Raw genomic sequence first — 27,329 nt, forward strand, 5'->3', positions numbered from 1 at the left:
CGTCAGTGCAACAACGTGATTAACGGATTGCGGCGTTACGATAGCGGCAGATTTGCAGCTGATAGGCGGTACGAGGCAGCGCAGTTGATAACCTAGGACCAGAGGCAGTTGATAGTTTATTGACATCAACAATTACGGCTGATCACCGTAATTGCACCGCAGGGTAGGTGCACCTCCCTTAATTATTACGTGACAAAATACATTTAGTATTTTGTCCAACCGTGTTAGCGTTGATTTTTTTTGTATTCGCGCCGAGCGTTAGATCGCGCCAATATTCGAATCTTCTCTCTCTCTCTTTCTCACCGAAAGTTATTTAATTGTAAATCCTATTCGCGTGCGTCAGTCTTTCGGCCCGACAAAGACTGTAGAGATTTTTTATTAATAAAATCTATTAAACTTATTCGCCGATTTCGTCATATAATTTTTCCTAATAGTTTAAACAATTGAAAAAGGCTTAGGTTTTAATCCGATTATAGCTAGGGGATTAAGTGGATTAGGAGCAAAGTCGATTACACTTAAAACTCATCGAGTATCACAAGGCACGTGAATTAAGGTGAGTTCAACTCTGCTTGATCGAAGACAACTAAGTTAAGTCAGCTGACGTTAAGGCGAATATACGTATTAACATACGTGTTAACGGAGCGGCGGTTTGCTCTGCATCGTGGGAGTTTGTTCTTAAATAAATTTCTCATTTTGTAGATTTATCCCCCCGTTACATAATATAATTAATTGTTAAAAGTTTTATTACATACATATTATTCTTAAATTTTCTAATAATTTTTTTATATCTCTGATAATTTTTTTATATCCCTGATTGTAAGTTCCTTTATTTTCATAAATAAAATTTTGCTGCATATTTCATATTTCAGTTTTTATTCTAATCTAATATAGTTCATCCAGAATTTTTACAATAACCTTGTATTTTATCTTTATATTCGTTTTGTAATATTGACTATGAGCAAAAGAAAGAGTGGTGACAACTTGGTGACTCCATTGAGAAAAAGTTGAAGAACGAGAAAAAAAAATCACTTGGACAAGAATGTTGAATTATTTGAAAATGATGATTACATCGAGGCTGTACTTATACCTGATCCAGATGATTCGGGTTCTGGCGGTTCAGGTAATGAAGATAATAATGATGATGTTGAAACTGAAAGTAACGATGACGATGAAAATGAAGATGACGAAGATGAAAGTGACCTAACTAATTCTTTACAATTAACTTCATTTCGTACTGTATTAGATGGTTATGATTCGAAACAAAAAAAGCTAGAACCAGATCATAAATATGATTGGATGACTGGAGAATGTACATATAATGATATTATGACGAATGATATCTTACTTATTGTTAGTGATATGCAGAAGAAGCATATATTATCTCTTTCTCTTATTGAATTATTTGAAGATTATTTTTCCATCTCTTTCAAGCAGTATATAATTGATGCTACTGTACAGCATGGTTACAATTTATCAGCAGATAGATTAGATGTTTTTTTAGGAATTGTCATTTTTACAAGTTTTAACGGGCGCAATTCTCAGCGAGATTATTGGTCCACTGATACACTTCTTCGATCAGATGTTATTTGTGATGCAATGGGGCAGAGGGAATTAGAAAGCATAAAAAAACATGTAAAGACTACGAAATCTGGCGATGAGAATAGCAATGATAGAATATGGAAAGTTAGAAAAGTTTTAGATATATTTAATAATAACTTGAAAAAGTACGGTTATTTTTCTACGGCTTTGAGTATCGATGAAATGATGATTAAATTTTATGGTCGAAGTTTACTGAAACAGTTTATAAAAACAAAACCAATCAGATTTGGAATCAAAATGTGGGCATTGTGCAGTTCGGATGGTTTTTTATTTCACTGCGATATTTACTGTGGTAGAAATGCACATAACAGCTTTTTATCAAATTGTTCACAGGGTAGTCGTGTAGTGATACAAATACTTCAGGATCTAGTACAGCGAAGTTCGCTTAGAAGATTATTAAAATATCATGTTTATTTCGTGACGGAGAATTTCGGCTTGCCGGCTTCTCCTTTGTCTCTCTCTCGTCCGTTCGTTGCGCCCGGGCTGAGGGTGTATTTGTATACACTCTCATGCCTACATTTTCTCTGTTTGAGGTGCGGCGAACGGGCATTGGCGGAGCTGGAGGCGGCCGACGAGGCGACGATCCGTTGCCAGGATCGTCATGCAGGAGAGCGAGCGGGATGGGGAGAGCGCGGGCTACGCACGCATCCGACGCGTGCGCGACCGGGGGGGAAATCGGCAGTATCGTTTGGGCTGGCCGATCGCGTGCGCGCGTTGTTTTTCATTCGTCGCCGATTTTGTTGTTTTTTCCGTTGGTTTTGGAAGCGGTGCGGTGCTTCGTCGTCGTTTTGTTTGAGGATGCGCATTCGGTGTCTGGGCGCGCATCGGTGGTAATTTTTCTTGTGCGTGGAGTGAGTGGCTGGGTCGCGCCCAGCCAAGTCTTGCCGCCCAGCACCGGTGTGCGCGGATAACGGCGAAGCCCGTACCGCCGGCGCGTGCGCGTTCGGCGAGCGGCTGTGGAACAGCCGACGGCAGCGGCAGCAGCGAGTAGCAGTGGCCGGTTGGCAACAGCGGTCGACGGCGGCAGCAACCAGGGGTGGCAGCGGCCGGTTGTCAACAACAGCAACAACAGCGGGGAGCAGCGGTAGCAGCAGTAGCGAGCGGTAGCCGGTGGCCAGGCGCGGCCAGCTTTGTTGCAGTCTCCGTCGGCGAGGTCGGTGCCGGTTTTTCTCTCTCTCTCTCTCTCTCTTTCCCTCGCTCTCTTGCATGTCCGGGGGTGTTCACGGGTGCAACGGTGCAGGTCGGGCAGTGATGCCGGCCCCCGTTGCCGGGTTTTGAGGTCGCGGGTGCATTCGCGAGCGAATAGGCTTAGTCGAATTATCGGGCAGTGATTGCTGATAATCCGATTGAGCGGATTAAGCGGATTAGCGAGTTCTGCCGATTTGTGAGACGGAGCGTGCGTGCTCCGTCCACTTATTAATTTGTGTTCTTTTTCTTTTACTTTCTTTTATTGTATCGTATTAATAAATTTTGTTATACATATATGTGTCATATGTTATTGCGTCAACCCGTTCGTTTTCCCGACTTTCCTTTAATTCGTGCGCGATTAGCACACACGCTCGGTGTGCCATTCAGTCGTGGGAGCATTCGTGCCTCCCGAGCCCTCCTTTTGATAAATACTGTGCGGACGGCCGCGAGCAAAATATTCCCTTGAATAGTCGGCTTAAATAATTCCGTTACAATTTTGATAATTTATTCTGCAGACTTGTTAGTTTATTTGAAGAGATTAGATATCAAAGCAACAGGAACAGTTTATAAAGATCGTATAACTGAGTCTATTAACATTGATAAGAATGCTGCTAGAGGAACATTTGCAGTAAAACATAATAAGGTGAGTGGAGTAAATTTTATTACCGTAGTCGATTCTAAACAAGTATCTATTCTTTCTACAGCAGCTGGTGTTACGCCCCTTGCTTCTGTTAACAGGTACAGCAAAGAAGAGAAAAAAAAAGTATCTGTAGGATTCCCGTGTGCATTCAAATGGTATAATAAATTCACGGGTGGGGTAGATACACATGATCAACGGGCCAGTGCCGTGATTCCAATAATACGTTCCAAAAAATGGACTTGGCCTATCTTGGTACGGTTCATACAAATGTCTATTGCTTGTGCAACTGTTATGCATAATAGAGTAAATGAAGGTAAACCGAAGAAAAGTACAAAAGACATTGCAATGTCTATTGCAAAAGAGTATTTAGCTAAGTCTCATCAAACTCCAAAACAATTACATCAATTTACAGATCATAAAAATTTACAATATTGTCACGGCTGCGAGATAAGATCAAGAAAGTTTTGCATTGACTGTCAGGCATACTTTTGTGAGAACTGTTTACAGAAAACACACTAAATTCACAAACATAAATCTAAATAAAAAAAATAATTATCAAAAACAAAAAAAAACAAAAAAAAGAAAAAAAAGAAAAAAAAACAAAAAAAGAAGATTCTTTGAAAACATCTACCTCCACGCGGTAAGAATCGGGCAACATCATAAAATTAATCGATGGCTAAAGATGTTTCATATATATATATATATATATATATATATATAGTCGTCAAAAGACTTCTCGAGTCGTTAGAAGGCAAAATTCAGGACAAAAATACGAAAAATTAGTGAAAAAATCACAATTTTCGGAATGTACGGCAATAAATGGTTGTTTATTTATAAAAAAACTCATGAAATGTGATAAATAGCACTACATACTATTGATTTGCGTCATAAAAAATAACAACATTACAAGTATTTGGCAAAAAAAAACGGATTTTTTGTAATTTCCAAAGTTTTACTGGATTTAAAGAATTCAAGAATTTTTTACATAATAATGATGAACTTTAGGAAAAAATGTTACTGAACAAAAAGTTTTTAGAATTGATTAAAGAATATTATAGAATTTTTTCAGAAATTTTTGACAACTTTAAAAATTTATCAAATTTTCAAAATTTTCAAAAATTTTCAAAAGTTGTAAAAAAATTTTGAAAAAATTCTATCTTATTTGTTGATCAATTCTAAGAACTTTTTGTTCAATAATATTTTTTCCTAAAGTCCATTATTATTGTGTAAAAAATTTCTGAACTTTTTGAAATATTTCCGGGATTGAGTCGCCATTTTGGAAATTTTCATGTTCAATTTCCAAAATCTATTGGTATCATTTGAAAGATTAGATAAAAAGATCACGATCTATGAAGGTTTTCGCCCCACTAACATGTCAAAATTGAGTCGAAAATTTTGAATACAAAAAAATATTGGCATATACGGCATCTGAAAGAGCACCCTCGAAAATAGTAGGGAACATGTTTTTATCAAAAAATTCTATCGCTTTCATAGTTTGAGATTCAATTAAAGTTAGTGCTCTCCAAAAGTGCAATTGTGACGTTAAAGGGTTAATAAAAAACAGGAACCCATATATCACAAAATAAATTTGTAACCTAATACACGCAATTTGGAAAACAGAACGCATACCAGAGCAATAGAATACGTCCTATCTACAAAAAAGTCGATCAAGCAGATTATAATAGTTATCGGGGAATCTCAGTAGTTCCTGCATGCTATGAGATCTTATCCAATATCATTTTAACTAGGTCAACCCCTTCTGCGGAGCAAATCATTGGAGATTATCAGTATAGATTTCGCCAATATAGTTCTACAAGATTCGATTATATGCGTGCAAATGTACTGGATTCTCGAGTTTTTTGGTACTCCAAAGAAATTAGTAAAGTTAATCGAAATGTGTTTCAGTGACAGCAAGGGCAGAATACGCGTAGGGGGAATCTTAGCTGGAGAATTCTTTATTTGAGATAGCCTAAAACAGGGAGATGCAATTTCGTGCAACCTTTTTAATTTAGTCTTTCGTATCCCGGGAATTCTAATTAACAAATTAAAATAGAAATCAACAAATAATTGCACGTTGCGAACTTATTGAAATCAACAACATATTGCCACATTGAATATATTACAATTGAAGTTTCTTTGAAATTATTCACATTTAATTGGCAGGTTTCTTGAAAACTATCAATATTATTGAAAATAATTGGATTTTATTGAAATTCAATAAACTAGTATAATTTTCAATATCACATTTTTAGCAGGGCCCTGCTCACATTTTCGGATTAAAAATTATTAAAAATAGACAAGTCACTTTCAATCCTATATCTGAATCCTTCAGAAGTTGATTAAAATGTAATAACGTCAGATAACAAAGCGTAAGATTAAAAATTATTAATATAAGGTAGATTAATTGCGATTCAAATGGATTAATTTCTTATGAGTTTTTAGTAAAATCTAAAGTTGTACAGGTAAATGCTCGGAATGCGAGATATTTATGTAAGCCGCCGAACAACTTCGAAATTCAATAATTCTTTTCCTCGCTGATATAAACTAGTTTTGAGTTCAATTTCATAATATTTGCATTGTTCTAAGTATTATGTAACGGGGTTTTTGATACCCCGTTTGGGGTGATGCTAAGTGGCTACTCGGCTTGCGGGTAACACGTTATGGGGAACACGCGGGACTCAGCCCAGCGGCTCAGTTATGCCCCTCGAAGGCACCCTTGCCTTCGGCCCGCGGAGAGCGTCATAGGTCAGGTAGCAGCGGTCGGTGCAAGTCGGCGTGCGCGTAACACGGGAGGGAGGAAGAGCCGAGAGGAAAGACGCAGCGGTTATCAGAAAGAGTATTTATTAAGACGAAGATAACAAAGGAAGCATACAAATAGCATTCGCAGTGAGAGAGGCAAGCGAGAAGCAAGCGAGAGAGAGAGTCTTAAGATCGAACGGGCACTTACATGACAAGTTCGCAGTGGCCTCGGCTTTAGACTTAACACGCGCAGGTGTTCGGCCACGAGGCAGCTCTCTCAGGCTGACCGATTAAGATCTGCAAGCACGCACCCACGCACGCACGCACGCACGCTGCACCCTTCGTCTTTATCGGCAAGAAAACCCGAGCTGCGTAGCACCAAGCACTTCTTCCTCGCGCTGATCGCCGAACTTGCTTGCTTTCGCGAAGGCGGGCAGCCGACTCTGTCTCGCACGCGGACGTGGTCCCCCTCTCTCGCGCTAGCTATTCGGCAGCGGCGCGTCTCAGCCAATTAGGCAACGTGTGCGACACTCGGGCGCCCACGCTTACACGCGTACACGCGGATCTCTCTCTCTCTCTCTACTCGGTGCTCCCTGACTTACCTCGTGCCGCGTCCACCGCTACGGCAAGGCAAAAATACATAAAGAAAAGAATACATGGGTTATCAACAGATTATGATTAACTTAAGGGGAGAGAGAGACATAACGAGCCTCGGCTCGTTATATTCCCCTTCCCCAGACGCTGGTAGCGAGGTTGGTACCAGCTCGACTCACTCTCTCTCTCGACCAGGTAATAAATACAGCCAATATGTGGGAGAATACGTTTTTAATAGGAAGGTGAACAGATTACAGAATGAAAATACAATTTTTGAGGAGAGGTAGCTTCGGGGCCTTGTCTCTCTCTACAATTTTAAACGAACAAGAGTGAATCTTTAAAAACAAAAAGGGGCGTCGGTGCCGATACAATCAAAAAAACAAAACGAAACACAATCCAGCCTTGGGATGCTTCGAAGCGATGGTGAAGAAAAAAGGGAGAGGGGCTGAAGCGACGAGGGCGCTGGCAGGCCAGCGGGCGAATCGCGCTGCCGTTCCTCATTCCCTGGTAGAGCTTCCGCGCCGTCCTGGGATCGGTACCGGGCTGCAGGCCTCCGGATATTCATACTTCGGGTACCTCCCATTCCGGAATAGCTGGTGCAGGGCGTGGTTGGGGCAGTTGTCCGTTCTGGACACCTGGGTCAGGTTGCACACCCAGCAGTACCTCTTGTACCGGAGGTCGACTCTTGGGCCATCGAATCTGCCGCATGGCTCGGTGGCTCCCTGGTACTGCAGTGCGGTCGGCCCTGGCCCGCGACGGGGCAGCTCCGCTGAAAGCAGCCTTGGGGCGTTTTGGCGCTCCTGCTCCACAGCGGCCAATTCCGCTCGGAGGGCCTCCAGCTCTTGGAGCTTTTGCCGCTGGAGGGCCATTAGGTCCGCCCTGATCTTGTCGGCCTCTTCGTTGGCCACGAATTGGGCCTCTGCAGCGTCCAGGTAGTCGCGCAGCTTGGTGGCTCTCTTGACCCGCTGCAGGAACTCCTGGGGCACCAAGGCTCTGGCACGAGCGTCGGGGTGGTCGGCGAAGGCTAATACCTCCCAGTAGGCTTGCTGTTCCTCCTTAGCAGCCTGCTGGCGAGTCTTGCGCCACTGCCTAGCCCGGCTTTCGAGCTGCGCCCACTGGGTTTCCAAGGGGAGGTCTGAGGGCCCCGAATCCTCAGCCCGCGAAGGCTTGGCGGGCGGCGCCGTAATGGCTGGCAGTGCCGGCGGGTGCCTAGTGGCTTCGTTTGGGGCGCCCTCGGGCTGTCCCAACGGGAGCGCGTCGGTCACTTTCTGGGCTGCGGTCTGGGCGGCCTCCGAGGCTGGCAATGCCGGGAGGGCAGCGGATGATGGCTGCGCCACGATGTGGAGGAGGCTGGTCTCCCCCAGTAGCTCCGTCAGGCTCACTCCCGATGGACTGGGAGGAACGGAGGAGGCGTGTGCCTCGAGGATATGGCTGATAAGTTGCTGCATCCTGCGCAGCTCTTCCACGGGCACGTCGAGCCTGACCGTTCTATCGGTCCTCGCTGGCAGCATTCTCGTAGAGTTCTGGGGTTATATGAGCAAGGTTATATGAGGAGCGATACTCGAGATGAGTTATCATCCAAGCGGGTTAGCAGCAGAAGGCGACTGAGATAAGCAGCTGGTTAGCGAAGCAAAGCGGAGGAGCCAAAGTAAGGAAGGAGGCACTCCATGAACGAAAGGGCTGCGAAGGGTGGCTGGTTAAGCGCGCGGTCCGCCCGCTCGGGTGTTCTTTGGGCGCAGGCGTCTCGGTGACGTTTCTACCGGCGGCGGAGCGCTCTTTTTCGAGCCGGGCGGCCTACCCCTTTTTCAAGGGGGTCGCCCCTTTGGCGCTAGCTCCAGCTTGGTGGCGTCCTGGCTGTGTGGCGGTTGAGGCAACGTTTCGCGCGCGGGAGCCTGATCGCCCGAAAGCTTGGGTTCGTCGCTATCAGGAGCCGTATCTTGTTCCCCGTCCGAGGCTAGTTGGTCTTCACACCCGCTATTCTCCGGGAACTGCTCCGCATCGTGGCAGGGTTTCAGGTCGCACACAGCCACTTTACCTATGTCGACTCCGCTTTCGTTTTGAAGCTGGTAAGAATTCGGGCCTAATCGAGCGGTGACAACAAACGGTCACGCATACTTGGGACAGAGCTTCGCGGCGATAGCCCGGCAGCCGAGGAAAGCACGCGATTTTTCGCCCATACCTTGTCGCCAACGTCATAGCGAACGTCGCGGTGTCCCTTATTGTAGTATTTCTCTTGGCGGGCTTGTGCAGCTTGGGAGCTTTCTGAGGCATGCGCGTGGAGCTTGCCGAGATTTTCCATCTTTGCCTGCCAGCTCCCGAGCGCGGCGGCCTCCTGTCTCCGCGTGGCCTCAAGCGTTTCTTCGCGCCTCGCCGTGTGGGGCGGTTCTGGGTTCCGCCCATAATTCAGGAACGCCGGGCTCAAGCGAATCACCTCGTGGATGGCCGTATTGTACGCGAAAGCGAATTCTGCGATATGTTCGTCCCACTTAGAGTCTTTTTCTTGAATAAATGCCGCCATCATCGTCTTTACGGTCCGGTTCACGCGCTCCGTTGGATAAGATTTCGGAGAGTAGGGCACGCACGTCGCATGATAAACGCCGTGGGACTCCAGGAAGTCGTCCACGAGCTTGTTCTTGAAGGGCGTGCCATTATCCGACAAGAATTTCTCGGGGACGCCAAATCGCAAGAAAACTCGCTGATTTAGCTCTCTCTTGATGGTCTTGCCGTTCGCCTTTCGTATGGGGACGCACTCGATCCACCGGGTGAACATGTCCATGAAAATCAGCAGGTACTCGTGGCCTTGTGGCGATTTCGGGAACGGACCCATCGAGTCTCCGCAAACTATTTCCCATGGTCATGAAACTACATGCTTCCCCATTAGTCCCGCCGGGGCCACCTGCTCGACTTTCACCTGTTGGCACACGTGACAGTTGCGCACGAAATGAGCTACATCCCTATAAATGTTTGGCCAGTAATAGCGCAGGATCGCCCTCTGGTGAGTCTTGTAACGGCCGAGATGTCCCGCCGTCGGCTCGTCATGGCATTCTGCGAGGACTAGTCCACGTCGCTCCCGCGGTACCACCAGCTTCCAAGCATCGTCGTCTCGCCCCATCGCGTCGTCAATGACTGAGTCGGGGCGACACACGTACAGGCATCCCCCAACGACCTTCCAATACAGGTGGGCCCTTGGGTCGGCCAGGACCTTCTTAATCTTATTCCGGTACCAAGGGTCCTTCGTGCCTTCGCTAACACTGAGAGAAGCTGTGGCGGCTATCTCGTCTTCGTCTGTCTCGTACATGCGGGAAAGCGCGTCCTGCACTACATTATCCTTGCCGCTCCGATGCACGATGTCGAAGTCATAGGCTTGCAGACGCAAGGACCATCGACCTAACTTCCCGTTGGGGCTCCGAAAGTTTCGCAGCCACACCAGGGTGGTGTGGTCTGTCACCACCGTCAAATGGTAACCCTCGATGTAAGGTCGAAACTTCTCGATCGACCAGATTACAGCGAGGCACTCTCTCTCTGTCACTGACAACCTGCGCTCTGGAGCAGTCAGAGCTCGACTCGCGAAACAGAGTACGCGATCCGCTCCCTCGACGTGTTGTAAGAGGACACTGCCCAGCCCCGTGTCGCTAGCATCATATTCAACGATGAATGGAGCGGAGAAGTCTGGCCTTGCGAGCACCGGTGCGGAGGCCAGCAAAGCTTTCACCTGCTCAAAAGCTGTCTCCTGCTTTGCTGTCCACGTGTACTTGCAATCTTTGCGGGTGAGTGCGGTGAGCGGCTCACTCAAGGAAGCGTAGCCCTCTAGGAACTTCCTGTACCAAGAAGCCATCCCTAGGAAACGTCTCAGCTGCTTCAGGTTTCTCGGCGCGAGGTACTCAAGGATTGGCCGAACTCTCTCTGGGTCGGGACGACAACCATCGCGGTTCACCAACAAGCCAAGGTATCGCACTTCTGTCATGCAAATCTTCGACTTTTTTCGGTTTATCGTTAGGCCCGCCTCGTTTAGCCGCTTTACGATACACGTCAACCACTTAATGTGCTCTGAGAAGGTTTCCGTTGCGACGAGGAGGTCATCCAAATACGCAAAGGCGTAGGGCTCCATCTCGGGTGTTATAATTTTGTCAGCCAGCATCTGGAAGGTTGCGGGCCCTCCCGACAGGCCATAGGGCATCCTGACAAACTCGAACAAGCCGAGTCCTGGGACGGTGAACGCGGTGATTGGTATAGACCTCTCTGTAAGAGGGATCTGTCAAAAAGCTCCGGAGCAATCTAACGCGCTTATGAACTTGGCGTGTTGAATCTTCCACAGTATCACGTCCATATAAGGCAGCGGATACGCGAGGACTCTCGTCTGCGCGTTCACCTTCCTGTAATCTATGCAAAAACGGTAAGTGCCGTCTTGTTTCGGGGTCATGACGACGGGGCTCGACCACTCACTTTTCGACTTCCGGATGATTCCCATGCGCAGCATCTTCTGCACCTGCTCGTGCATCTCGTCCTCAATCTTCTTTGATACGGGGTAGTACCGTTGCTTGATAGGACGTGCGCATTTCAAATCGATATCGTGCTCGATCCAGCTCGTACAGCCAAGCTGTTCACAGGGTGGATCGGGTAGCAAACTGTGCATTAGCTCGTCGATTTCTCTGCGCTGACTTTCGGTAATTTCCTTTATACCGAGCGAGGCCAGTGAGATGAGTTCCTCAGCCCGCATTGAAGAAAGCGCGGTCGGGATTGGCTCGTCACAGCCCTTGATCTTCAGCGTGTTCGCCTCCGGGTCGAGCATCGCTGAAAAAGCGCGGGTGAAGTCGGCACCTAAAGTGCACTCTGTGTCGACTTCGGACAGAATCAGAACATCGAGCCAATGCGTTAGCCCCCCTAAAGTGAAAGGTAGGCTTACATTGCCCAAAACTGGCACGTAGTGTCCATCGACGGCTTTTGCCCCGGGGCCTACGTACGGATGTACTCGGCGTTTAAGCGCCGAGGCGATTTGTAACGCGTTTGGGCCGAGGACAGTGCGGGAAGCTCCGGTGTCGTACAGCCCCCTAAATGAATAGCCGCCGACGTCTACCGTCAGCCACCACCGGGGTGACTTCTCTACGACGGCGCTGACTACAGTACCTCCATCACATGGCGACTGCGCGTCGGTCGGATTACTCAAGGCTAGCATGGAGTCATCCGCCGAGCTGCGAAGCGCCTGCGCTACTCCTGTAACGCCGTCCGTAGCGAAGGTCCGGTCTTCCCGAGGAGCGGTAGGGACCCCTACTACGCGCTCCCCCTCTCGTTTTTTGGCTCTGCTAGTTTGGCTGAGCACTCCGGGCAGGATAACCGGGTATGACCGGGCCAGCTGCAATTCCAGCAGAGAACTTTGTCGCCACTGGGGCCAATTTCTTTGTCCTTATTCTTATCGGACTTTGGGGTGACGATCTGGGCTTGATTGCCTCCGGGACGGCCACCGCTTCTGCCTCCACGGTTTCCACCTTTCCCGCCTCGGCACCCTGCTAGGGCTTTGCTGCAGCACCTTGGCTTCGGGTCGACGACGTCTGGGCTCTTGCCCTGCTGGTCGGCTTGAGTTTTTGCTCCAAGAATTCCCTGAGGCACGCTTCCCAGTTCAGCTCCGCAGCATGTTCGCTGACCGAGGCGATGCCGGTTGGCTTTATCCTGGCCGCCCTCGATCTGGGCTTATAAGCCGCTTCTGGCAGCATACTTTGTTCCGCCGGAGGAGGAGGTCTCCATTAGCCTACCTCATCGTCCTCTGCTTCTTGAGCTCTTTCCAGCAGCTCTTGAAAGTCGGTCAGGCTATCTTTGCACCGCTTTAGTCGTCGTTGCAACCGTGGAAGCATATTATCTATGACCAGGTTCACTTGGTCCTGTGCCTCCCAAGGCTCCTCGAACCGGCCGAGAATGGTGAGAAGAGAGACGACGTAGTCTCTCACGGGCTCATCTTCCCCCTGAGTGCGCAGTTGAGCTTCCACGATCAGGCTCCTTCTGTTCCTTTTCGTCTTGCTGTACGTCTTGAGTGCCGCGTCCTTGAATTCTTGGTACGTTTTCCATGCGGGCCTCAAAGCTCGAAACCAGAACAGCGCAGGCTTCTCGAACAGCGGCGTCATCGAGTCCAGCAGTTCGTCTTCCGCAACTCGGTCTAGCCGGCGATTCTCCTCTACCTGCTCCAGGAACTCCTCAATACTAACTCCTTTTTCGCCCGAGAATTTTATCTTCCACTCCCGGACCGTCTTTCCGAGGTGCTTGCTCATAAAGAGCGACATCTCCATCGTGTTAAGAGTGTGAGGCGAGGGCCCCCCGTGCTGTGGCTTGCTGCCTGTCTCGACACCGGGAGCACGAGCGAATCGTCCGCCGTCTTCGGCGCAACCCCCCTCCCCCAGCTCGAGCTTGCGGGGATAAAATGGCCAAACGGCAGTGAGTGCGTATTTGCCACTATAGTTGCCATTTGCGGTTTCTCGTACTGATTTTGCGTGGACGGTCTCGTGGTTGAGTGAAATATCGGCGCTTGTGGGTTCAGTGTTGAGGGCGACGGTCGTATCGAGCCATCGAACTGGCTTGACAGCTCGTAGTAGTTCAAATCGAACGTCTCCTGGAAATGAACTCCTTTGCTCGATCGTGTCGCGTTCCAACGCGCTTGGTTTTCGGCCGTCTGCTGTTGAGCGTTAGCGACTACGCTTTTCATTTGCGCCTGTAGATCGCTGTTTACTCGCTCTGCATTGTTTTTTTCCGATCGTAATGTGGCGATGGTTTGCAGTAGTTCCTCTATTCGTTTTTCTTGTTTTGTATTACGCAGCATTAATTCTTGCATTTCTGCTTGCTGCGTAGCCCAAAGGTCGTTCAAATTTTCTTTTAAAACACGTGTCTGGAACTCTGCTTGTCACGCCCGTTTTAGCTCTGCAGCTGCTGCCATACTCAGCCAGTGTTCGCTTTGATCGGGGAACATTACGCGCATTGTTCGGTTTGTAGCTGGAAAAGCGATCGGTTCGACTGTCGGCATGACATAATGTTGTGCAGTATACGTCTCGCTGCTATGCTTTAAGCTCATTGCGCTTGCTGTAACCTGAGGCTCCGATTGCATGCTGGAGGTCACAATCGGCTCGCTCTGTGTAACGTTCGGTGAGTTTAAGAGATGGTTAGGTTTCCAGCTTTCGTTGACTGGCGTCTGCGCGTGAGTTTTGTTTTGAACAATCGGTGCTATTTGCGGGTTCTCTTCTAACGTGAGCGACATGTCGATCGGCCCTGCGGCTCCTTGTGGCGAGCTTGTCGCAAAGCCTGATTGCTCTTTGTCGTCTTCCTTCTCGTCGTTGACGCCTAGTGTCATTTCTGCCTCTAGCGCCGTACGAATATCGTCGAGTATGTCGTGCGGTAGGAATTCTGACTGGAAGAAGGTGCGTGCTAAATCGTTTCGCCTTTCTTCCGCTAGTGTTGGATTATCGAAGCGCGTTTGTATGAAGTCGCTTCCGGTGTAGTCGCCGTTTAATCGTCGGTACAATCTGTTACCTCTTTCGTATATCGAACCGTCGTTTCGCAGCTCTAAACGGTTTAACGCGTCTGCCATTACATCACTTGGCAGCCCTTGAATCCATGATTTTAAACGAGTATTGATGTTATCTTTGAAAATTGTTAAGTTTTCGATTGTCCAGCTGTCGGTTGCCATTTCGTCCGCTCGTGGGGTTTGTAAAAAAAAAGTCAAATAGTCAAGGGAAAGGGAAGTTTTATACAGACCACGAGCAAAGGAGAATGGAAAGAAAAATAAACAAATAAGTGGATTTAGCGATTAACAGAACTTTGTGAATTGTCTGACTTCTCAACCGACGCTGGGCAGTTACATCGAGTGACTTTAAACACGAATTGTAAGTGTTCTATCTAATGAGCCGCGTAACACACGTTTCGCTGGCGCTTACATGTTTTTGGGTGTTGGATTTACGGTTTTTAATGTTGCGCGTAGTATTTGTGTACGGGCGTTTGATTTAGTTCCCGCTGTTGCCTTATTCGCAGTACGGCCTTTCGTAAGTTGCGACGTTGTTTACGTCGCTCCGTAGTGTGTACGATGCTTTGCAGCTACTGCTTTGTTTACATCGCGCGCTCGCGTTTGGAGTGTAAACACGACGGCTCGCGTACTTGTCTTTACTTGTTTTTGCCTTCTGATGGGCGCGTTTACGCTTGAATATATTTTTTGACTTGCGTATTTAGCTACTACAGACCTAATATCGGTTGGGCGCCATTATGTAACGCGGTTCTTGATACCCCGTTAAGGGTGATGCTAAGTGGCTACTCGGCTTGCGGGTAACACGTTATGGGGAACACGCGGGACTCAGCCCAGCGGCTCAGTTATGCCCCTCGAAGGCACCCTTGCCTTCGGCCCGCGGAGAGCGTCGTAGGTCAGGTAGCAGCGGACGGTGCAAGTCGGCGTGCGCGTAACACGGGAGGGAGGAAGTGCCGAGAGGAAAGACGCAGCGGTTAGCAGAAAGAGTATTTATTAAGACGAAGATAACAAAGGAAGCATACAAATAACATTCGCAGTGAGAGAGGCAAGCGAGAAGCAAGCGAGAGAGAGAGTCTTAAGATCGAACGGGCACTTACATGACAAGTTCGCAGTGGCCTCGGCTTTAGACTTGACACGCGCAGGTGTTCGGCCACGAGGCAGCTCTCTCAGGCTGACCGGCTAAGATCTGCAAGCACGCACCCACGCACGCACGCACGCACGCTTCACCCTTCGTCTTTATCGGCAAGAAAACCCGAGCTGCGTAGCACCAAGCACTTCTTCCTCGCGCTGATCGCCGAACTTGCTTGCTTTCGCGAAGGCGGGCAGCCGACTCTGTCTCGCACGCGGACGTGGTCCCCCTCTCTCGCGCTAGCTATTCGGCAGCGGCGCGTCTCAGCCAATTAGGCAACGTGTGCGACACTCGGGCGCCCACGCTTACACGCGTACACGCGGATCTCTCTCTCTCTCTCTCTACTCGGTGCTCCCTGACTTACCTCGTGCCGCGTCCACCGCTACGGCAAGGCAAAAATACATAAAGAAAAGAATACATGGGTTATCAACAGATTATGATTAACTTAAGGGGAGAGAGAGACATAACGAGCCTCGGCTCGTTATAATATAGTAATATTAACTACCTCAATAATTTAGCGTATTTAGAGTTATTAACAAACATTTTTGCACATTTTCCTTTGTTATCATTGTAAAAATTACGTGATAACATTTTCAGCAATAATTTTCATGTAAATGCAACTAGAATTAATAAGTTAAAAAATATTCAACCTAATGTTATTGAATAGTTTTAACAAAGTACTGTATTGAAATATATTTACATTTAATGCATTATGCGTTATTTACTAGCACTAGACATTTCTATCGCGCTTCACGCGCTTTTACAGTATTTTCCATTTTTCTGTTATTCATAAGTCAAAATATTTAAAAGTCTAATACAAAACTTTAATAAATGAAACATATAATTATGAAAATTTAAATACAATACAATTACTAATTTTGATAATACACAAATATATAAGAATTATCAAACATTATTTTTATGTTTATATTTTAAACTTTAATAAACCTCTGACGGTTAATAAATACTTTTGATCAGAAATTCATCGTTTACTAACATTTTCGGAGTTGGTAATTTCTATTTTTAATTTTAAATTAATTTATCATTTTATTAGTAAAAAATTAACTTTCGAATTATTATTACCAGATTTTTTTAACATTAATGCAAGTATGGAATTATATTATTTTATCTATTTTAAGAGTCACGATCATCATGAAATTTATCCAATTAAATGTGTAACAGGCTGCCGACTAGCCGCAAACCTCGGGTAATAACAATCCTAAATACAGCCAGACGGTGCCTTGTTAACTGTGTGCTCCTAGCACACTTGCTCACCTTATCCCGGTGTGCGCCTGCGCCGAGTTCTCTTACCGATCCAACCTGGGTTCACGATTTCTCCGCCAGGGGCGCTGTTACGCCTGCTTTACAGCGCTCCGTCGGCCACTGCTGACAACTCGGTTGGCGGGCAGCTTCTCTCGTTGCTTTCGTGATTCGTGCTAAATTACCGGCGCGTTCGAATCAAACGTAAACAATAACACCGATTTCGAACAAAGGGAAGACAAAATAACGAGATCGTTTCGTGTTAATCTCTAACCACTTTATTAACTCAAAACTAGTATAAGGGAGGGATTTGCCGAGAGACTCACGCACGCTATTTCGATATGACAATTCAACCGGAGAGAGAGAGAATGAATATCGGGGACGTCGCGGACTATTCGCACGCTCACTATCGATAAACTCACCGCGCTCGCTGCGCGGGATCGCACGCAAATATCAACAACTAGTGCAGTGCACCTACCGCGAAATCGAAGGGGATACGGTGGCCAACCGTATCCGTCTAACGCTGGACGAAGAACTGCCGCTGCGCCTACTTCTCCGCCGGAGCTGTCTCGTTGCTGTTGACGTTGATGTGGTTGCTCTCGTCGTTGCCGAGGCCGCGCACGTTGAGCAGTGCGCGCACTCGGCACTTCACTCGAAGCAGTTATCAACGGTGTCGGAGCCACACACGTTGCGCAGTGTGTGCTCGTTTCACTGTACTGATTGTCGCTGACAGTTGTTGATGCACACGTTGCGCAGTGTGCACCCACCTCCACACTCACTACACTGTACTTGACTCCCTGGACCTCACTCGCAAACAAAGGACTCGATGTTGCCTCTAACTTGTATGCGATGTAGCCCTACTGAAGGACACAGTCATACTAGCTAGCTAACTCTCCCCTCCCGGTCATTGCCCCTAACGCGCCCTCTCTCTCTCTCTCAAACCGATCGCGGCTGTTACGCTCAGCCGCTTAGTAATCCACGCGAATCTAAACGATTTTCGGCAATCGTTGCAAATGTTAATTATTTGATTAAATGTGATTAAAATTATATTGTTTTAAAATATATTCCATTAAATGCGATGAAATATTATGTTTCATTAGAAAATATTCAAAGGTATTTAAGTAGACTAATTTAAATATTATTAATAGTTTCATTGAAAGCGTCAAATTAATCCCAATTTTTAGATGTAATTGTGTTTAGGATTTAATTGTTTTAAAAAAGATTTATTTTTAATCTTAGCTTGAATCGGGTTAGATTATTAGGTTATTGGAAATCATTCATTTCATTAAAAATGATTGAAAATGATTGAAGTTCAATCCATTTCAATGATTTGCAATAGATCGTTTTTAGCAGGGCGTATATTGATTACGCTAAAAAATATTGTAGAAATATTAAAAGGTATTGATACAAAAAAGATACATATTCATGATAAATAATAAAAACTAGATAATATTCAATAAAAAAGTAATAATGAAAATAGTAATAATAAAATATATAAATAATTAGGGTTATTGGGTTATATATGTATGATTAGAAAGTTATTTATATTATTTTATTGTGACCATTGAATTTGAAAATGCATTGAAATTCAAGGCTTCAAACTTTTGAATATAGAACCGATCCTTAAACCAAGAGAACCTATTATTTATGTAATTATTTTTTTTGTAACAGTACAATAAACTAAAAGATAACGAGTACAATAATATTATATTATAAAACACTAGTCTGATTCAGTCTTTGAATCAATAGTTTTCATAAAATTTATATAATTCATATATCAAAAGTTTTGAATCATTAAAATCAAGTAAGAAATCAATGGTATTCTCAGCTCGAAATACTTTAAACGTTTTGAAGTGAGTAAAGCAAATTTATAAAAAAATAGATTTGATATGAAACAAACAAAAAGAAAATAATAATAAGTTCAAACACTCTGTCTGTATTCGACCAAATTATTACTAATGGGAAAATGAATCAAGAACATAAGGAAAGTATGTAATCAATAACAAACTTATTAAATTTTGTGGAATACTTACATCATCACGTATAAGGCAGCGATTGTGGACATCTGAATATGCATGAGATTCATTGCTGCAATCTAAACAAAATAAATATTCTTAATAATAATCTGTAAAATCTTACAACGTTAATTAATAGATCATAATTATTACATAGTAAAAAAAATATTTCTATGAATTAAAAAATATATTTTGGCAATTGAAAAATCTTTATTTAAATTGAGAAATATCTAGCTAAGATAAAATGTATTATTTTGATGCTAGACATTGGCAGGTAATTTAAAAAATTTTTATTGAAACTTCAATCTATGAGAACTTAACTGTAGTACTATACCTGAATTTATTTGAGCGTCATCCATATTGAAATCTAATTGTTCATTTGGAACATTACTGCTTACAGGTGATATATCTGAAATACATAATATCATAATAATTAATTTCTATAAATGAAATTGCTCACATGAAATTGAAATTGACAAGTATTTCCATGATGAATTTCTTACCATTTAGAAATGATAGATAATCTGATTTTTCACTATCAGATTGTCTTAAACTCTTCATAATACTGTCGGTATCATTCTCTGAACTACTATAAATATGCACTGTATTGTCTGTTGAAATAGAATCAACATAATCAGCCACAACACTCTCATCACTTCCACTGAGTGACATAACCGTGCTTTCATTACTATCTGTATTCATGTTTATAATTATCCTCACATTCAACGATTTTAATGACAATTTATGCCGACAAATTATTCAAATTATTTGAACAAAGAATGATAGATTTAGAAACAGAAATTTTTACCGAGTTACACTATGGATGCTATACATTAGGTATACAAATTATTCGTGTGCTATCTGCATAGTTTAGCAACGAATATAGACGCTAAGCTTCTAAACATCTATAAAGTTTTTAGTATCGATGGTATACCTCAGTATGTCCTCTTCACTATCGTCTGTTTATCGGAAGAGCTTAAAAATCAATAGGAGAAGCGCATCTATGTATATTGCCACGTCCGCGTTCTGTGGCTCCTCTCCTGCTCTAAAATTCTACCGTTCGTAGTCACTTACAATTAGTTAGTGTTATAAGGTGGCCTGGGAAAAGTTTCTATTTTTCCCAGGCCACCTTTCAACTGTCTTAAAAAAAAAGAATAGAGTGCTAATTTGTTTTTTTGTTATTTAACAAACTTGGTAAATACTTTATTAATTCAATCTTCATTAAATAAAAATATTGTTTAATTATTTATTTTTAATGTCTATACGAATTTTTGCATAATAATGATCAACACAGATTCTGGCTCGAGTCATTGGCTATTAGTACTATCTAGCATATATATATATATATATATTTTTAATATTATATCACTTAACACACAACGATTGGAATAACGATCTTTGGTAGTATGGATGCAAACAGATTCGGGCTCGAGTCATTGGCTATTAGTCTATCTAGCATATATATATATATATATATATATATATATATATATATATACAGTAACGTTTGATTCTTCCAGTAAGAGGAAAAAGTAACGAAGGACGAAAGGCTGTCAAAGGAGGCTTTTCTTTTGTCTTTCGTCATTACTCATTTCTACTTTCGTTCAACAATAGCAATTTGAAAATTCTTTTTCTTTTGTTAGGAATATCAGTGTCATAGTTTTTAATAATTCTGTATTGATAGAAATATATTTTAAATATGAAGCCTGGTTATTATGCCAAAATTAAATTTATAGACGATCATGTTCGTGAGGTAAAACCGGCAAACGAAATTTTAGAATTTCCAATCGAACCCAGATTCAATACAATTGATTGATAAAGATGCAGTTTACACTACTTTATGGAAAAATGAAAAAATGTTATAACCTATTGAAGTTGGCATCCAAATTGCTGATATAAAAAGTAAGTTTTTATTATTTTTTAAATATAATTTAAAATAATATCATTCATATTTACATTATGTCAGTTTATAGTTTATAGTATAGCTTTATAGTATACTATATTTAATTTTTAGTGTTAACAAATGAAGATGAATTGAAAGAGTTTAAGCAAAAAAGAGGAGTTTTTAGTATACTTAACCAATCAGTTTTAAATAGATATTACGACGACAGTGATGATAACAAACATGAAAATGACACTGATTCTGAAAATGATATTTTTAAGGAAAATAATCCATCAAAAATAAAGAACAAAAAAGAATTCAAAGGAAAAGAGAGAAGTAAAAAAAAGAGATAAGTTCAATCATTTTGCATTCCACTGAAAAGAGTGGGTGATTGAATTATTTAGAATTAGAAAAATATAAATGACTTGTTGTATATTCCTAATAATATGGACAATAAGATAATCAATTTATTTTCTAGATTCGTGATACTGAAATCCAAAAACAGCTTCTACAAGCTAAACTAACAAACTTTGTTCATACAAAAACTTCATCGTTAGATTATAAAGAAGATAGAGATTATGGAAATATAGAAGAGGTTTCAGTTCAAGTGAGACATGAAAAGCAATCAAATGTAAGTCTATTACAGAAAAAAATTGTAAAATTAGAAGAATGTTTAGCTTTTAAAATGAACCAGACAAGATTACAAAATAATATAGATATATTGAATGAACGTTTGGAAACATATAAAATCATAAATGAAAGGTTGTGATAGGTGACAACTCGCGCGAGGCGAGTTTGTCCCGTACGAAGGCCTTTTTAACAGCCGAGCGGCCTTAGACTCGGCCGGCAGTCAGGCTTTCGGGTACCCCGGCCCGTTCGCGCGTCAATAATGATGTTGGGTTATAGGGCAGGTGAAATGAGCAGAGTAAATGAATATCTTTTAACAAAGGATTTATTATCAGCTCTTAACACACGTCCGGCTCTTATGAGGCGTCAGCTCGTACTGGCGTCGCGCTTCGTGCTCTCGCGTAAAGGCGGCGCTGCACAGACACATACATACAGTCAAGGAGAGACGCATACATACACTCATACCTTAACACTCCCTCACGTCGAATCTTGAGTGTTTCAATACAAAATCTTATATTATACATATGGCGTGTACAAACAAACGTTAGGAACTGTGAAATTCGACTAGTGTCAAGCTAATACATTTAGTAAGAGAGAACAATAAACTTATCGAGCTAAATGTCAATACGAACACATTCGTTGCAATTTGAACAGGAACTAGTTAAATTTTAACTATGAGTTAAACAATAGAATCACAAACGTAGTAATTAAGAATTAAATGCAAGAAACAAGTGAAATAAATGAAATTGTATCATAGGATCAAGTCAGTGATTGATTATTTCTCAGTCCCAGCTCTCGTCCTCATCTTGGGCAGTTTGATTACGATTGTACCACTCGGTGGCGTATCCTTCTGTTCGAGTCGGTCGATGTGCATGCGGCACTGGAGCAGTCTCTGGATAGCGATATTCGGTTGCCAGTTTGCTTTCAGTCTGAGCATTCAGATTGAACCGTTCAGCTCTGTCGTTAAGTACTCGTTGATACTCTTCATCTGTCATCATATATCGCGCGTTTTGTCTCGAGTATTCACCTGCAACGAATTTTAGTTAGTTTTGCATAATTATGTTAGTTAAATTTCCGTGAATGAGATAGGACAGCGGTTTCGTAAAAATATCCGCCAACTGATCTTTAGACCCCACCCAGTTTACTTTAACTAAGCCATTCTTTGAACACTCTTTCACATAATGGGCCTTTATTTCTATAACATGTCTTAAAACTTTGCCTCCGTCAAATTCGGTATTTGAAATTGCAGCTTTGTTATCGCAATAAAGGTTCATAGGGTAAACGGTCATAGTAGAGAATTCTTTTAACGTCAAGCTGAGTGCAACTAGCTTTTTACAAGCCTCGCTCATAGCTATGTATTCGGCTTCACAGGTCGACAAAGCTGTGTGAGTTTGTTTTTTAGTTCTCCATGTAATAGTGTCACCGAATAATCTAACTAAATATCCGCAAGTCGTTATAGAGTCTCTACAGTCAGCTAAGCTAGCGTCCGAAATGCATCTAGTCCTTCATCTTTTCCACGATAAATTAGTGATAGATTTTTTGTTAGAACAAGGTATTTTAACAGTCTGTCTATCATTTTCCAGTCATTTTTATTATGATTTAACTGATGTCTACTGATTACATTTCTCGCATAGCAGATGTCCGGTCTAGTCGCGTTTGTTAAGTATAACAGCGAGCCAACTATCTCTCTGTATTTACTAAGTTCATTTACGCTATAGGTCATTTCCTCGTTTTCTCTTTCTCTTCTCTCTCTATTATTTACCTGTGAAGTTACCATTGGCGAGTTTTGCGGATGAGCGTCTTTATACCCGAATTTTTCGAGCATCCTGTCGATAAACTTTGATTGATTAAGTTCTATAGTTTTAGTCTGTCTGTCACGTGTAATAGTTATTCCTAAGTACTTTCTTGGTTCTCCTAAATCTTTCATCTCGAATTTCTCAGCTAATTTAATTTTAAGTTCATCTAACGCTTTTTGATTATTTCCTATCATAATTATGTCATCTACATAAAGTAAAAGAACTATCAATACACTATCAACTATATAAACGAATAGACACGGCTCGTTCCTAGTTGTTTTAAAGTTAAAATCTTTCATTGTGTTGGCGAACAATTCATACCAACTCTTAGGGCTAGTTTTGAGTCCGTACAACGATTTCTTTAATTTGTATATGTATTCTTTTCTTTCTTTATCCGCACTAGGAAAACCGTCGGGTATTTCTATATAAACTTCTCCTATTACGTCACTGTTCAAGAATGCAGTCTTCACGTCCATCTGATACATTATTAAGTCATGTTTATCGGCATATGAAAACATCATTCTAATTAAAGGTAATCGTGTTACGGGTGCATAAGTTTCGCGCAAGTCATAAAAGTTTTTATCTCTGAATCCACGCGCAACTAGTCGTGTTCGTTTTAGTTTAGTACCGTCTACATTTATTTTAGTTTTACAAACCCAGCGAGTATCTATTATATTAGGTCTAGCTGTCGTTGTCGCAATGTCGGCTCTTTTATATAATTCTAAAACATTGTTTTTGATCATTGCATCAATCTCGGTGTCAAATGCAATTTTCCATTCAGCTCGGTCTGGCCTAGCCATCGCTTCTCGGTAAGATTTAGGATCTTGCATAATACCGGCTAAAAGAGCGTGATATTTGATGTCACAGTCTCTGTCATTTTCAGTTTCACCAGACGAGTTATTTAGCGCATACAACACTACCGGTTCTACTGTCTGTGTTTTCCTATGCCTACCTACTTTTCTTCTTTTAGGAGTGGATTCAGTTACTCCCTCAGTTTCTGAGATTTCCTCAGTTTCCTTTTCTTTTTCTTTAATTGGATCGTTTCTTTCTATTATTAAATTTTCAATGTTTTCTTTATCATTTTTATGTTTATCACCATACGTGTACCTTTCCACGAATCTAACTTCACGCGTTTCGATTAACTTTTTAGTGTCGGAATCAAATACTATGTAACCAGTCGGTAGATAGCCTATCAAATATGTTTGTATCGCTCTATCGTCAAGTTTCTTTCCATCAGAGACTAACGCGTAAGTTAAACACCCAAAACGTTTAAGCTGATTAGCATTAATTTTGTGATTTGGCGCGAATAAACTTAAAGGAGACTTCATGTTAATGGTTGAATGCGGACTTTGATTATAAACGTAGGTCGCTACTCCTAACGCTAAGTCCCACATACTCAGTGGAAAACCTGAGTCTAGTAATAACGCTCGCAACCTTTTAGTTATTGTTTGATTAAAACGTTCTACGACCCCATTGTGTTCTGGAGTACCAGGACATACCGCTTGAAGTTCCGCGCCAAATTCCTTAAGCACCTTGAGAGTTTCAGTTCCTGTGAACTCTGTACCCTGATCGCAGCTCAGATAACAAAATTTCGCATCTGTTCGTAAGAGATTTCTCGCTGAAATTATAAACTCTTTAAGTTTACCTGGCACATCGCTTTTGTGCCGTAAGGCATAAGTCATAGCAAACCTAGAGTAACTATCAACGAATGCAACTATAAACCTATACTGTTTAGGGTAAGTTACTGGAGTTATATAACCCATCATTTCAGCGTGAATTCTCAACAGGGGTGCATTTTCCCTATCTCTTATTTTTCTAAACGGAAGTTTGTTCATTTTCGCTCGGAAACATACATCGCATTCTTTTAATCCTTCATCAAAATCACACTTACTAAAGTCCTTGATCTCAGGGTGTGCTTTAGTATATTCTTTTAAATATTTCGCTGACATGTGTGCCAGTCGGGTATGCCAAAGCATGACCGTGTTTAATTTCTTAAGTCTTTCAATTTCGGTCGCTTTGGTGCCTTTCAACTTGTCGTAAGTTGAGTTGCTCGCTTTTACTACCTGTCTATCAAGTAACGTACACAAAAGCCTATTATTTACATTAGAGTGTTCTTTTTCTATTCGTTCGGGCATGGGTTTTCCTTGAGTGACTGTACCGCGACGTGTCGTAATGTTAGCTACTACTGTTTCCTTTTTAGATTGAAAACTTTCTGAATTTAATTTACAAATATTTACAAACACGCTATTAGATTTAGAATTAGTTTCCGAGTTATTATTTACACCTGACATGTCAAGACTTATTTCCCAAAACGGTCGTTTATATAAACCGGAAATTACAGTCTGCCTACTCTTTGGATCATAAATATTTATCCTTTTATTATCAAGATAAATTTTTAAGCCTTTGTCAGCGAATCGTCTAAGCGAGATTAGATTTTTAGCCAAGTCTTTAGCATAAATTACTTTATCTAGTATTACTCTTTTCCCGTCTTTTAAAACTAATTCTACATTGCCACTTCCTTGAAAATTAAACTTCGCATTGTCATTTTTATTCGCGCAGTTAATTACGCTCGTGTCATTCACATCAAGTTCTTTAAACTTAAGTCAAGAGTTAATCATATGGTGACTCGCGCCCGAGTCCGCAAGAGCTACATTATCTGATTCCTTATCTGATTCTACCTCAGATTCACTCACATCACATTCGCAACAGTGTGCCGAGTGTCGCTTACTACTTTTCTTTTTAGTTTGTTTACCCTGATTACTTTTACGCTGCTGAGTAGAGAAAGATGAGTTCTGACGACCTCCACGAGCAGAGCCGCTGCTTCCTCCTCTCCCACGTCCACTCTGTCCTGAGTATAAATTTCCAGGTTCAGAACTGGAGTGCTTTGATCGGTCGTTGTCGTACCGAGGTCTTTTATCCAGTCGGTCGTTCGACGTCTCATTCTCCCTCTGTCGTTTCGTATTTACGAAGGACAGACCCGGCTCCCCTGAAGTACATTCTCTCTGGATATGCCCTGGCTGCTGACACTTGTAGCAGAACAAGGTTCCAGCTGGAGTTTTGCAGTTCTTTTTATGATGCCCGTTGCTTCCGCAGTTGAAGCACAAGTTGTGCGCAGGCCGTTCTCGATCAGGTCGTGTATTCATGGCGTTCGGCAGGTCTTTGTGGTGGCCAGTCTTTCTCGGAGCATGCTGCAAAAACAAGCATCTTAGTTTTGCTAGATCAAAAGTATTTTTGCCTTCTGTCTCTCTCATACAGTCGGCCGTTACTACATCTCTCACTGTTCGTCTGACAGCATTAATAAACAGACTACGTTGCTCATCTTCAGATACTTTCTTTCCCTGAATATGAGCTTCATAGATTCTAACGGTATTGTCAAATCTCGCGCAAAAATCAAAACCTGTCTCTTTATTACAGTCGTATTTGATATTAATTAAGTTTTTATAAGCAACGTGTTTAGTTAATCTTATCTCTTGCAATTTAATCTTTTTAATTTCCTTGATTAAGTCAATTGGATTAGATATATGAGAAAAACGGTCATTATATTCTTCATGAATATGATTGATGATTATATCCTTTACCTTTACATCATCAGACTCTAGTTTTAATTCATCTACCTCTTTCCTATCTGAGTCGTTTAACACATAGAATAATCTTTTTGCTTTCAACTCGGTAAACAAGTAATTTTCGAAAGTCTCGTACCTAGTCTTTTTAGTTAACGTATACCTACGGAGTACGTTCGATTCGTTATGATTAAAGTCAATACTTATTGAATTGTCACCCGACCGCGTTACATTATTTACTGTACTATTCAATTTCAACGATTTTTCTATTGTTTTTGTAATCAAATCAGTCAGAGTTGTGTTACTCACTTGTCTGTCACACTGTGAGCTGCTCACACCAATAGTAACGTTAGAGTTTACCTGGTTCATTGGTTTTGGAGTAGACGTGGTCGGTCCAAAGCCTCTAGTCATGGTGATAGCTGGGTCAGTCCTCTGTTCAGAGTTCTTCTCTTGGTCCGAATCCTCAATCTGTACCTCATCTATCACTTCCCCTTCTTCGAGCTCCTGCTGTTCGCTAGAGATGAGACCGGCAAATATAGTGCCGTCAGCCTATATTCAAGTTGCTGCAACAACTACAGTCGAGACAAAAGGATTTCATGCTGCTAGACAGAGCCTCTGAACACTAGTGGATGCCTGCAACGAGCATTTTACCCCAACCAACCTGAACACGAGTTTGGTTGCGGTAAGACGCCCTAGTCTTCATCCCACTTGGTGCACAGACCATTTCAGTACAACCAGAGGTGGTTAGGACCCTTTCGTCGTGTCAGTCTGTTGTGATCGGCTGCTGCCTTTCATCTGTCCAGTATTT

At 42.7% G+C, this 27,329-nt stretch overlaps 2 protein-coding genes across 2 annotated transcripts; one reads left to right on the forward strand and one right to left on the reverse strand.

Annotated features, from left to right (window-relative positions):
- Positions 1 to 954: 954 nt before the first annotated feature.
- On the forward strand, positions 955 to 3,946 carry LOC131675549 (piggyBac transposable element-derived protein 3-like). The gene is made up of 4 exons (XM_058954565.1): positions 955 to 984; positions 1,039 to 1,861; positions 3,303 to 3,525; positions 3,730 to 3,946. Exons 1-4 carry the CDS (start codon positions 955 to 957, stop codon positions 3,944 to 3,946), a joined length of 1,293 nt encoding a protein of 430 aa, XP_058810548.1.
- Positions 3,947 to 21,947: 18,001 nt separating this feature from the next.
- On the reverse strand, positions 21,948 to 27,245 carry LOC131675550 (uncharacterized). The gene is made up of 4 exons (XM_058954567.1): positions 27,183 to 27,245; positions 25,588 to 27,070; positions 22,864 to 25,479; positions 21,948 to 22,192 (listed from the first exon to the last, which is right to left on the reverse strand). Exons 1-4 carry the CDS (start codon positions 27,243 to 27,245, stop codon positions 21,948 to 21,950), a joined length of 4,407 nt encoding a protein of 1,468 aa, XP_058810550.1.
- Positions 27,246 to 27,329: the final 84 nt, after the last annotated feature.

The sequence above is a fragment of the Phymastichus coffea genome, unplaced genomic scaffold, assembly GCF_024137745.1.
Source record: "Phymastichus coffea isolate CEN01 unplaced genomic scaffold, Cenicafe_Pcof_1.1 PCOF00025, whole genome shotgun sequence".
Classification (NCBI taxonomy): Eukaryota; Metazoa; Arthropoda; class Insecta; order Hymenoptera; family Eulophidae; genus Phymastichus; species Phymastichus coffea.

Excerpts from the sequence above, each read along its gene's own strand:
- LOC131675549 (XM_058954565.1), top strand. The coding sequence starts at position 955 with ATGAGCAAAAGAAAGAGTGGTGACAACTTG. Across the intron at positions 1,862-3,302 it reads GGCATTGTGCAGTTCGGATG|ACTTGTTAGTTTATTTGAAG; the intron begins GTTTTTTATTTC and ends TTTATTCTGCAG. Across the intron at positions 3,526-3,729 it reads CCCCTTGCTTCTGTTAACAG|AGTAAATGAAGGTAAACCGA; the intron begins GTACAGCAAAGA and ends TATGCATAATAG.
- LOC131675550 (XM_058954567.1), bottom strand. The coding sequence starts at position 27,245 with ATGGTCTGTGCACCAAGTGGGATGAAGACTAGGGCGTCTTACCGCAAC. Across the intron at positions 25,480-25,587 it reads TCTTGCGGACTCGGGCGCGA|GAAGTGGCAATGTAGAATTA; the intron begins GTCACCATATGA and ends TTAATTTTCAAG. Across the intron at positions 22,193-22,863 it reads CTATAGCGTAAATGAACTTA|GTGAATACTCGAGACAAAAC; the intron begins GTAAATACAGAG and ends AATTCGTTGCAG.